The 12,980-nt window shown below is 40.0% G+C and overlaps 1 protein-coding gene across 2 annotated transcripts in view; it reads right to left on the reverse strand.

The window, feature by feature from the left end:
- The window catches only part of znf804b (zinc finger protein 804B), a 280,357-nt gene that overhangs the window by 26,528 nt on the left and 240,849 nt on the right, over positions 1-12,980 (reverse strand). Inside the window, exons 1-2 of one of the 2 annotated variants that reach the window (XM_062958238.1) lie at positions 6,404-7,026; positions 5,646-5,789 (exon numbers count right to left, since the gene is read on the reverse strand). In XM_062958238.1, coding sequence (XP_062814308.1) covers positions 5,646-5,789; positions 6,404-6,436 — 177 coding nt within the window. In that variant the 5' untranslated portion in view covers positions 6,437-7,026. Of the gene's footprint in view, positions 1-5,645; positions 5,790-6,403; positions 7,027-12,980 lie in introns of those variants that run through there. The other variant, XM_008112491.2, reaches the window with a different exon arrangement.

A 12,980-nucleotide genomic window follows, 5' to 3' on the forward strand; every position in this document is an offset into this window, starting at 1 on the left:
ATAAATCATCTACATAATGTACAAGATTCCACCTATGTTTCTATAAAGCATTCACAAGTATAAGTGAGATATCAAAATCTTTTTCTTTCCATCAGAGGCCATTTATCTTCACGGTGTAATCCCTGCATCCCTTTATAGAAAAATATGATCACAGCCTTTAGGATAATTAGGATTCATTGTTGCCCTCGTGTGCAATAGGGCATGTTGTAGTAACAGCTGCTGTGTTTGTACTGAATGCCGTTGATTTTTAAATTTCAAAACATAACCAAATCTGTCTTTCTGAAGACTCATTCAGGGTTTTCATTGCATCATGTGTATTAATTCATTGAGAGAGATTTATGTGAATCTATTGGCTGAAAGATTGGGATGTTACTCTTAAGGAGAATGAACACAAATACAGATTGAAGCCACTATAGCTGAGCACATTACTACAGTCAAGTAGGATGATGCTGAGAATTCCAAAGCATCATCCTGCCACTGGACAGTTATGGATGGCTTCGGGCCTGTAACATACATGAGATGAGGCTGATATTTTGCAGTTTAAAAAAATCCCTAAAATGTTAGCATGCTCACTGCATAAATTGTTAGCATGCTCATAGCAATTCCAGCAGCAGAGGCTGGCAGCTCAAATGTCAGTGGAGTGATAAATTTATTCTGTGTTTTATTATGAATTTTAATGAGCTAGCCAAGGTACTAAACCTATTGGGGTGGAATATGACCAAGCACTTTGGATAACTCCTTAGAAGTTCATACTAAAATCTAGAACAGATGCAATGCCTCCCTGATCTACCAAACCCCATTGACTTCCAGGCCATGCCCCACTGCCCTTAGACTCTGATCACAATATGTCAGGGGATGTGCTCCACGACAATTTAATCCTACCCATGGAATCCCCCCTGCACCAACCATCAAGATCCCCAATGTTTGCCCCAGTGTAGGGTACAAGCCAATTGTCCTACCTTCAAACAATCTGCAATTCTCCAAATCAGACAAAAGCTTGATATGTGTGAAATGCCATTATCTTAAAAAAAAAAACTTGTGGTGCAACTACACTACAGAATTAATGCAGTTCTACACTACTTTAATTGCCATGGCTCAATGCTGTGGAATCTTGGGAGTTGTGGTTTTATAAGATCTTTAAAAGAGTGCTGGTGACTCTCATGATTCCATAGCTTTGAGTCATGGCAGTTAAAGTGGTGTCAAACTGTATAAATTCTACAGTGAAGATGCACCCTTTCTTTTACTTAAGTTCTTACTGAAGTTCTCACTGCTCTTTACTCTGGAAATCTCCAGAGACAAAAACAAGTTTTATAGCCCTGGAATGAACTCGATAAAAAGACTCTCTCTATTTCTCCTTATTGCAGCCAGGAAATTTCCCACATATCTGTTGAACCACAATAAAAACAAACCAAGAGGGCAGAACAGTCACAGTCAAGAATGGCAGTGCTGTATCCCTGATGTCTGTTTACAGCAGTCATTGCCAAAGGACACCCATTTGGATTGCCTGTCATCAGAGACAAAGGCAAAAAAGGAAGATAATGGCTATTTGTGTTTTGACATGCAATGTTTCTAATGAGAGAGAGCTGAATAGTTGAGGGAGACAGGGAGGGCTGCTTAAAGCAGAGTCACAATTGTCCAGTGCCAAACCACATTGACCCTCTTCTTTCTTGCTAGGACTCATCCAAGCAGCGTACAAGACAAATTTAACCCTGGTTTAGACACATAAAATACCTTCACCTGAATGTCATGATATGATCTCGAGTGGGTAATTCCTAACCCACCTCAATGAGAATTCTATTGCATTGTTGTTTTGTTTCTTCAAGTTATTTCCAACTTATGGCTACAGTAAGGTGACATTATCAAAAGCATTTCTTGACAAAGGAGGCTTCCCATTGCTTCCCTCTGATTCTAACTGTGTGTGACTTGCCCAATGTCACCCAGTGGATTTCCATGGGTATGTGAATCCTGGTCTCCAGAGTCATAATGCAGCACTCAAACCACTACACCACACTTGCATTAATTTGCTTTGACATCTCATCGCATTAAAGCACATAGAAATGCTCTATGAGTATAGGAGCATTTCTGGATATAGAATCAAGAATATTCCACAAAACTCAAAGACCCAGAGCCAAAAAACACACTTTCACAAAAAGTGGAATTTTCATTTTAAAGAGATATCAAACCTTTTCAGTCTCAGGAACCAACATAAGTTGCCAGAGTACAATGTATCTTGATTTGGAAGGATACATAGAAATCATGTACTTTTCCACAGCAGCTGGGAAAATAGCTTGAGTTGACTATGCCTATGATTGGGTGGAATCAATTTCTTGGAGGGATAAAACAATTAGACTAAGGATTTCATCACAGTGCTGCAGATCATGGCGAATCTGTTGGGGCATGTCGATGGGCATGGGGAAGCCGTCACCCCACGTTCTGCATCGCTTCCTCCTTACCCCACCCCACAGGGGGAAGCATCCGTCACCCAGTTTCCCTCCATTGTTGCCAATGCAACATGGAAAGCCTCCTGTGTTGCCACAGCGGCGTATGATGCTCCCTCTTCACTTTTATCATGGAGCCCCACCGGAAGTAGTTTGACGTTGTAGGATAGGAGTTGACAGGCTCCCTGGCGCAAGTGAAGTAGGACCATCGTACACTGCCGAATTTAGCACATCTGATGAGGTCTTATATATGAATAAGGTTGTAAGTGGGTACCAGATTTCTTTCTGGCCATTAGTCAGCCAAAATGAAGTTGTTTGCATCAATATATCAAATGGGGATTATCCTTCTGTCTCTTGCTGCAAGGAAGGAGGCGATTTAAGAGCCTTGTTTAGTGTTCAAAGGACTTGCAATGAGACATGTATGACATGTGCAGATGGTTGAATCCCCATTCTAGTGGCAGTCTTATCTAAAACCTCATAGTGAAATGGTGTGCATGACTGAAATGTGGTTATCCAAAAACCTGATTAAGAAACAATGACCTAACAAAATGTGAAAACCTGGGATAGGTATCTGGCTCATTCCTCACAGGAAGAAAAATCCCATTTTTAGCTCTTTTAATAACTAGCAGGTTATCTCAACAGAGGTGAAGAAGTGATCCTGCCTTTTTGATTATTATAATTTCATGTTATGGGTGTATTAATTGAGACACTACAGCACGTCATACCACCGGAAAATCATGTGCTCCCATTTCTGCATGAGGTTTATGTTGTTTGATAAAATATATAGGCCATTTGTTCCCTCAACTTCCAATCTGTCATCCCTCCCCCTTCCCCCCTCAGTGCACTAAATCTAGTTTTTTAAATTAAAAAGAGTTTTATTGCTTTTAACCATGATCTTTTATGATGGAAAGCGGCCAAGAAAAACTGAATGATGCATCGGCATCCCATTTCTATTTTGCATAAATCACCAAAACTGAGAAACATGAGTAGAGAGTGTATATGTATGGTGAATGTGTGTAAGAGAGATGCTAAGAATGGATCGATCTGAGCCCAGAAACAATCTTAATGTGCAGAAAAAGCAGCTGAAGCTGAAAATAAATCCTTTTGTGTAGGGAAGGGGGATTATAGGATTAGCTTCACATGTTTTGGATCTGAAACCATTTTTGTTTTATATCATTACAAGCCTTTTATGGACTAATTGAGTGACGAGGGGAAGAGCAGTAGCTGATTTCCCCCCTTTAAACCATGATTAACCTAGTTTTGTCTGAGAAACAATGGCCCCAAATTATGGCCCTGGTTACATTTGTAAAATTCATGGCTTTCACTGTCCCTTGTGAGCATTAGAGGCTGTAATCAGGAGTTGATTTGTAACTGAATAAAGTGGCATGAGAAGCTCTTCTTGTGTGTCTTCAAGTCGTTTCCAATTCATGGCGACCCTAAGATGAACTGTGCATGGTGATTTCTTGGCAAGGCTTGTTTGATGGAGGTTTGCCTTTGGCTTTCTCTGAGGCTGAAAGAGTGTGACATCCCAAACATCATCCAGTCAGTTTCATGGCTGAGCAGGGATTCAAACCCTAGTCTCCAGAGTTATCCACCACTCAAACCACTATCCCACAATTACAAACAAATAACTCTTTGGGTTGTTGTATGTCTTTCGGGCTGTGTGGCCATGTTCCAGAACCATTCTCTCCTGACGTTTCGCCCACATCTATGGCAGGCATCCTCAGAGGTTGTGAGGTACCTCACAACCTCTGAGGATGCCTGCCATAGATGTGGGCGAAACGTCAGGAGAGAATGGTTCTGGAACATGGCCACACAGCCCGAAAGACATACAACAACCCTGTGATCCCGGCCATGAAAGCCTTCGACAACACAAATAACTCTTTATCAGTAGGTTAAATAGGGAGATACTGCATGGTTCAAGGGCCAGCCAGTGATTTTATAACTATTGTGTCCAGCACTTATAGATTTAACATTCTTATTTCTTGTTATGAAATTTATTAGAGAGCCCTGCAGAAGTTGCATAGAGTTGTATCAAAAACATTTAACTTAGTGGAAAGCATGCATGACGTGCTTTTGATTGTTTGACAGTTCCTGCCCATCTACTGCTCACTTACAAGTCATATTCTATTATGTTCCCTTAACCTCTGGAACAGCTCAGTGGTTAGGATCGTCTGGGGAGGCCCTGCTCTTGGTCCCACTTGCATTACAAGTGCGGTTGGTGGGGACAAGAGACAGGGCCTTCTCAGTGGTGGTTCCTCGGTTCTGGAACTCTCTCCACAGTGAGATTAGATCAGCACTCTCCATCCTGGCCTTTAGAAAGAAAACTAAGACATGGTTGTGGGACTAGGCGTTTGGCCAGTAAGGCAGAGCTAAGACTTATAAAGAAACATGTGCGATGGCAATCAGAATGGTCATAGTGTACGATTTCTGGATCATGTGATTTTAATATTTATATTAACATGTTTTTAATGCTTTGTCTTAGTGATAAACATATATGCCTATGTTTTAATGGTTTTAATTTATAGTTATATGTCTGTGTCTAGCTATTATGATTTTTATTATATGTATGTTGGCACTGAATTATTGCCATTAACATAAATGGCTTTTGGGAGTGTTAATATATAGAATGAGATATGTAAGTGGCTAAGGGGATGGCCAAAAAAATGGGTGCTCCAGTTTTTAACTTAGGCAACCCCTAAGTATAAGAATGTTACTTATAGTTGCATAACTATACCTGAAACAAACATTTGATTGATTGAATGAATTATATCCTGCTTTCTCCAAGTGTTGGGATGGAAGACAAATTTCAGCATAATTGGAACACATAACATGGTCCCACATAGAAATACCCTAGATAAGTCAGCTTGAGTTTTAAAATGTTTGAGAGAAGATGTTTTCTCAGTCCCATTACCACCACAAATTACATTTAGTAGGGGCACAGGAGAGAGCTTTTTCAGTGGCTGCTCCCAGGTTGTGGAATCCTCTCCTAGGGATGTTGAGTTGGCCTCCTTTATCTCTTTCTTCTGGCAAGAAAAAACTTTTTTATTTAGGCAGGCATTTGGTCCAGCTGGAGCATACAAGAACGCATTAGCACATTACCTGAACTGCTGTCTATTTCATGTGGGTCATACCATATGGTTTATCTCATCACTGATGTGATAAACCACAAAATGCTATGTGATAATTATTTCTTTTAATACCTACCTGCTTGTGAGCATGATCGTAGGAATTGATATGGTTGTCAAACTCATGGTGTTTGTGGTACTGCTTGTCACATAGTTCACAGTAGAAGTTAGCCTTCACATCTTCCAGAGCTCTTGCTGCTGCTTTTTCCTTTTCAGCAAAATCCTACAAATACAGAGGTAGAAGTCTTGGTTACTGATTACTGCCAATATCTTATACTTAGTTATGAATGTGTAACTAAGAGCACATCTACAGTGTAGAAGTAATGCACTGACATCACTTTAACTTCCATGGTTCCATGCTATGACATCATAAGAGCTGTAGTTTTACAAAGTCCTTAGCCTTCTCTGCCAAAAGGCGCTGGTGGTTCACCAAACTACAAATCCCAGGATTCCATAGCATTGCACCATGGAAGTTAATTGGTGTAGAACTGCATTAATTCTACAGCAGGAACCATTGTGTTTCCTTTTCTCTAATCTGTAGGTCAACAGACCTGCTTAGCTCAGTGTGGATGCTCACTCTTAAGGTGGGCTTGTAGGCTGGATAATGGTGCCACAACTTTAATCGTTCAGAGCTACTAAAAATGAAGCAGTTACAAAATATGGACTGGCATTCTGCAATACAGAATGTGAACCTATATTGCTCACCTTTCTCCCACAATGATCCCTGTATTGGTGGCTGGGGCCATTATTAACCAGCCTGTAGTGGCCATTCAAGCTTACAAATTGGCCAGGAGGGCCTTTGCACAATTAAAACTTGTGCGCCAGCTATGCCTGTACCTTGAGACACCAGATCTGGCCTTGGTGGTACATGCATTAGTTACATTCCGTCTGGATTACTGCAACATGCTCTATGTGGGGCTGCCTCTGAAGAGTGCTTGGAAACTTCCGCTGGTCCAAAGAGCTGCAGCCAGGTTGCTACCATAATTGGGGCTGGTTACAGGGAGCGGACAACCTCGCTATTGCAGCAGCCCCACTGGCTGTCAGTCTGTTTCCAGTCACAATTCAAATGTTATGACCTATAAAGCCCTAGATGATTCAGGTCCAGGCTATTTGGCCAACCGCATCCCCTTGTACAAACCTTCCTGGGTGCTGAGATCTTCAGGAGAGGCCCTTCTCTTGGTCCCACCTCCATCTCATGTTTGGTTGGTGGGAACAAGAGAGCGGGTCTGCCTTCTCGATGGCTGTTCCTTGATTCTGGAACTCCTGCCCATAGAAGCCAGAATAGCCCCTCCCTCCTGTCGTTCCAATGGCAGGCTTAAACCTTTCTATTCAGATGGGCTTTTAAACATAAAGGTTTTCAAGATCAATTCAGAAGGTACTGTAGTCTTTAACTTTGAATTTGTTTTAATGTTTCTTAACTGGGAATTGTTTAATACTGTTTTATTTAATCTTGTTTTAATGTTTGTATATTTGTATATTTTAAATGGTTATGCTAATGCTTTTATGTTAAGCCGCTTTGAATCCCCTTTGGGGAGATAAAGCAGGGAATAATAATAATAATAATAATAATAATAATAATAATAATAATAATAATAATAACCACATGCCAACTGCAAAAAGCCAACCTACTGGGATCTGCATGCATCATCTGAAAATACATCATACAGTCCTAAACGCTTGGGAAGTGTTCGACTTGTGATTTTGTGATACGAAATCCAGTACAGTAGAGTCTTACTTATCCAACATAAATGGGCCGGCAGAACGTTGGATAAGCGAATATGTTGGATAATAAGGTTGAATTAAGGAACATCAAATTAGGTTATGATTTTACAAATTAAGCACCAAAACGTCATGTTTTACAACAAATTTAACAGAAAAAGTAGTTCAATACGCAGTAATGCTATGTAGTAATTACTGTATTTATGAATTTAGCACCAAAATATCACGATGTATTGAAAACATTGACTACAAAAATGTGTTGGATAATCCAGAACGTTGGATAAGTGAGGCTCTACTGTATATCTATCTTGTTTGCTGTGTCATACAATGAAATAATAATAATAATAATAATAATAATAATAATAATAATAATAATAATAGCAACATTCAAGCTTGCTTTAAACAGACAAGGGTTCTTTCTCCCACCCTGGACATTTGACATTCCACTTGCTTCTCTGACTACAGAAGTTCTGAAGACGCAAGCCACAAATGCAGGTGAAATGTCAGGTGAGAATACTGCTGGAACATGGCCATACAGCCCAGAAAACTCATAGCAACCCAATTAAAAAAAATATTGTATAAAATCTAATTTTAATCTATGTACATAAAGTATATACAAAACCTAAATGAAGTTCAGGTTTATACTTGGGGCCCATCTCCAAAATTATATATATTATTGTGTGTGCAAATACTGGTATTTCAGAATCCAAAATCCCAAAAATGCTTCTGGTCCCAAACATTTTGGAAAAAGGACACCGAACCTGTATTTTTATTTCTAGGGAGAAGCTGTAGTAACACTTTATGTCCAGTTTTGTCTACAAAGTTGTGAAAGGGTTTTCCCAGTGGCATCAAAATGTTTTGAGTCAGCCCCAGTCTTCAATGCAAAGCATTGAAACAGCCAACCCTCAAGGTAGATGGATGACTCACTGCCTTGAAAATGAACTGAAAATTCACTTCAGGTAGGTTTTCAATCCTAAGCAGCTAATGCAAGCTTTTACTGGACACGAATCTTTGCTGGCAGATTAAAGAAACATTTACCCTCTAAACTAATTACTCTTCCAGCTGTACTTAAATACTGCACTTGTCAATGCAAAAGTACAAGAACACAGAAAGAGAAACATTATAATGACAGGATGTTACAGTGCAACGATTATGGCCTCTAATCCCCTTATCAGCACGCCATACAGTTAAGAGCAGTAAAATGAATGCGGGTGAACATGCTGAGGGGAATAAGCCAACCCTCCCAGGAATAGTAGGTAGCAGCTTTGCTCCTCCTGCCAGTGAGCATTTTACTTTTCATCCTTTTCAACAATCATACAATAAAAGTTTATTTGTAAATACACACACACAAATAAATATGAAAGCATTTGAGGATGTTCAGCTAAAGTAAGAACTATGAAGATTGACAAGGTATAAAATAAAGAATCATAGAATCATAGAATAGTAGAGTTGGAAGAGACCTCATGGGCCATCAAGTCCAACCCCCTGCCAAGAAGCAGGAAATCTCATTCAAAGCATCCCCGACAGATGGCCATCCAGCCTCTGTTTAAAAGCCTCCAAAGAAGGAGCCTCCACCACAGCCGGGGGAGAGAGTTCCACTGCCGAACAGCCCTCACAGTGAGGAAGTTCTTCCTGATGTTCAGGTGGAATCTCCTTTCCTGTAGTTTGAAACCATTGTTCCGCGTCCTAGTCTGCAGGGCAGCAGAAAATAAGCTTGCTCCCTCCTCCCTATGACTTCCTCTTACATATTTGTACATGGCTATCATGTCACCTCTCAGCCTTCTCTTCTGCAGGCTAAACATGCCCAGTTCTTTAAGCCTCTCCTTGTAGACATTTGATTCTGGTTGTAGTAGCAGCACTAACACTAGAGCTAGGACAATTTACAACTGGCCCTCTATATCCACAGATTTTGCACCCATAGATTCAGTTATCCATGTCTTGAAAATATTTTTAAAAATCAAACCATCAAGCCTTGATTTTGCCATTTAATTACCTGAATCCAAACATTATGAAACAGTTGATTTTTTATATCCATGGATTCCACCATCCACGATGCAAAATGTTAACAAAAATACAAAACGTAAACTTTGATTTTGCCATTTTATATAAAGGACAATATCTTACTAGAACATTGTATATAATAGGACTTGAGCCTCCATGGAATTTGGTATCCGCCTCCCAGAAGTTTAGCAATATTTGCAAAACTTGGGAATATTATTCTTTTTTGAACTGCAGTTCCCAGAATATCAATCAAAGCTACATTGGCTGGTAGTTTCTGGGGGTTGTAAGTGCTGTCCAAGCAAGCCAACTGTCTTCTGCTGTTGGCACATACAACCTATCCATTAATAGCCACAGCATCTAATTATAATTTGGCTTATATTTATAGGTTCATATCCATCCTGTGATTGATTGTAGACACTGGTTTGGCAACTTCGCATATCACCTGAGTCCAATGAAAAGGAAAAAAAATAATGGAATACAATCCACATATTGACAACACTCCAGAACTGTTAATGACCTTAATATCTATTCATCCATCTATCAATCCACGCATCCCAGTATCTGTATCTGCATACACATCATCATCATAGGCTATCACTCGTGATCGAGTATAATTGCCTTCCAAGTGTAGGATCTTGCTGGTGGGTCCATAGGTGACTGTAGAGACCTATTCTTGACCTGCATGTTCTTCCATAGTGAGGACATCAATTTTCAGGTGGAAGGTGGTCCTGGTCAGGGTTGGTTTGATGCACTTTCCTCTTGACATGTTTATCCCTTTCACCCTCCATTCGTGCCTCTTCGAATTCCACAGCACTGTTGGTAACAGCTGACTTCCAGTTAGAACACTCGAGGGCCAGGGCTTTCCAGTTCTCAGTGTTTATGCCACAGTTTTTAAGGCTAGCTTTAAGCCCATATTTAAATCTCTTTTCCTGTCCACTAACATTCTATTTTCCAGTCTTGAGTTGAGAGTATAGTAACCGCTTTAGGAGACAATGATTGAGCATTTGGACAGCATGGCCAGTCCAGTGAAGTTGATGGCAAAAGATAATTGCTTCAGTGCTGTTGATCTTTACTTCTTCCAGAACGCTGACATTTGTCTGCCTGTTCTCTCAAGAGATTTGCAGGATTTTTTGGAGGCAACACTGATAGAATCTTTCTAGAAGTTGAGTGTGACATCTGTAGATAGTTTACGTTTCACATATAACAGGGGTGGGAGGACAACAGCATTATAAGCAAGTATCTTGGTATCCCTAAAAATGTACTGATCCTTAAACAGTCTGTGTTTCCCTCACAGAGATCAGATGGTTTTGTATTTCAGTGTCGATATTGACTTTTGCGGAGAGGTGGCTGCCCACATAGCGGAATGGTCATTTTCTAACACACGAATACTGCACACAGTACTGTAGTAATTTTACCAAAAATGTTCTGGTGGAGGAATGTTTTCTTACATACTTTCCCCCATGACGTTTCCATGCAACCTCATTTCACTGTGAATATAAGCTTCCACCATATCTTTAAAGACACAATGGGAACATATTTTCTCCACATATTGCTATTTACAAGGATGAAAGTGCTCCTTTTTATAAAGTTCATAGTGGTGGAACTCTCTCCTCAAAAGTTCTCCTGGTACCTACTTTATTGTCAGTTCAAGACCAAGCAGAGATCTTTTTTTTCTCTGCGACTGCATTTGAGCTTTTGAATGTGACTTTAGAAAAAGAAACAGGATTTTGATGTGTGTTTTTAATACTGCTTCAGGACTATAGCTCTCAGAGATAATCCATATAGCAGTTTGACACTACTTTAAATGCTGTATTCCAGAATTATAGCAGTTTGACACCACTTTAAATGCCATGGCTCCATTCTATGAAATAATTTATAGTTTATTGTGGCACCAGATAGAAAAGAGTAAATATTTTCCTAAAACTACAAACTCTCAGAATTTCAAAGCATTGAGCCACGGCTTGTAATGTGGCGTCTGACTGCTATAATTTGGCAGTGCGGATACAGCCCCAGAACCCCTGAGTCAGCATAACTGTTGTGGGTTTCCGGAAGCTATATTCCTAAAAGGTAACTTTCCCAAGCTCCACTTTTATGAATCTAACACTTTTAGCATTTTCTTTTGTGTTTACATGTCAGTTCTTATATTCTTGGGAATGAGATTGAAGAGTAGTATCAAAATATGTATGATGAATAAAATAAATAAATCTTGACGAAAATGACCATTTCACATGCTCCCATTTTCTGGCAGCTGCCTGTGGTAATTCACTGTCTTCATTTTCTTCCTGTTTGCCTTCTTTGGGGGAATGCCTTGTTAAAATGTTATTACCATGGTGTTGTCATTTTTCAGTGCTCAGCATCTTCCTCAGGGAAGTGAAATCCCTGACTAGATGGATGGCTGCATCTCTGGTGAAAACGCCGGCAAAGGCACACTCATTATGCTACGGCTCCATGCAGTGCACAGCCTGAAAGTTCACTCATATCAGCTGTGGAGGTAAATTGCAGGACAATTATTGCCTTCTCCCCAATATATCTTTAACGGAGGCAACGATTACCTTCTTGGCAGTAGAGATACCCATTGGAAACCAGAGGTATTGCAGAGTGAATGGATACAGCACAGAGCTGATCTTGGGAAGGTTATTTTTTGGACTTTGGCAGCCAGGATCCTTCTGCCAGGCTATGTGGTTTGGGGCATCTGAGGATTGTAGCTCAAAAAGTAATTCTGTCCAGCTTTGGCATAGTTCATGGATAAGGAAAGGTGTAATGCAACACCTCTAAGAAGCCACAGTTTGCCTGCCTTCCATCTAGCATGAAGATAGGAATATTACAACCTTGCTCCATCTATAAAACACTGGGCAATATGTTTTATATTCATGAGAATAGGAGCATCTTAGTATCATGGATTTTCAGAATGGGAAAGGACCTGGGAGATTTTTTCATCCAGTATTTGCTTAGTTCGTGCATCTTAATATGGGTGGCAAATCCATGTCTGCCAAGACTCTACTTACTCAGTTATCTTCAATAATTGGGAGATCACAACTTCTGAGGGCAACCAATTCTATTGCTTTACAGCTCATACCATAATTAAATGCTTCCTTTATCCTGAAAATGCTTCCTTGTGACTTTAGTTTTTACTCTCAGAGCTAAAAAAAAGAACAAGTCTCCTTCAATCTGTTTGCAGGGTTTTTAAGAGGAAGGCGTGCACAATAGGTGGTGAATCCCAAACTACAGCACAAAGCAGTCTAAATGGTTTCTACTAAATTCATATTATCACCACTTCCCCGCCTACAGTTCTGGGGTTACCACTTTCTATCACTGAGTTGAATGTCTCTTGAAAAATTGTAAGTTGAAAATGGCCTGCTGAAAACACCAAACATGAACTCTGACCTGCGAACAGCATGCTTTGTTGGACAGCTTGAAAACCTGAAGAATTACCAAAGCTTTCTGGTTTTAAGATAAACAGCTGGTACCATCCTGAGCAATCATTATCTATTATCTCCTACTCTTGGAACTTGGTACAAATCTATTCTTGGCAGTGAATAAGTCTGGAAACTAGGGAGTGTTGCATTGAAACCATGATTTTCTTGTGATATTCTTTCATTCTGAAGGGTAATATTCACAGTCTCCCTCAACAATCCTTGATAGCAGGTTGGCCAAAAGGTTGCTCTGTGTTGCTTTGTTTGGAAATGATGCTGAG

Source organism: Anolis carolinensis, chromosome 6 (assembly GCF_035594765.1).
Source record: "Anolis carolinensis isolate JA03-04 chromosome 6, rAnoCar3.1.pri, whole genome shotgun sequence".
Taxonomy (NCBI): Eukaryota; Metazoa; Chordata; class Lepidosauria; order Squamata; family Dactyloidae; genus Anolis; species Anolis carolinensis.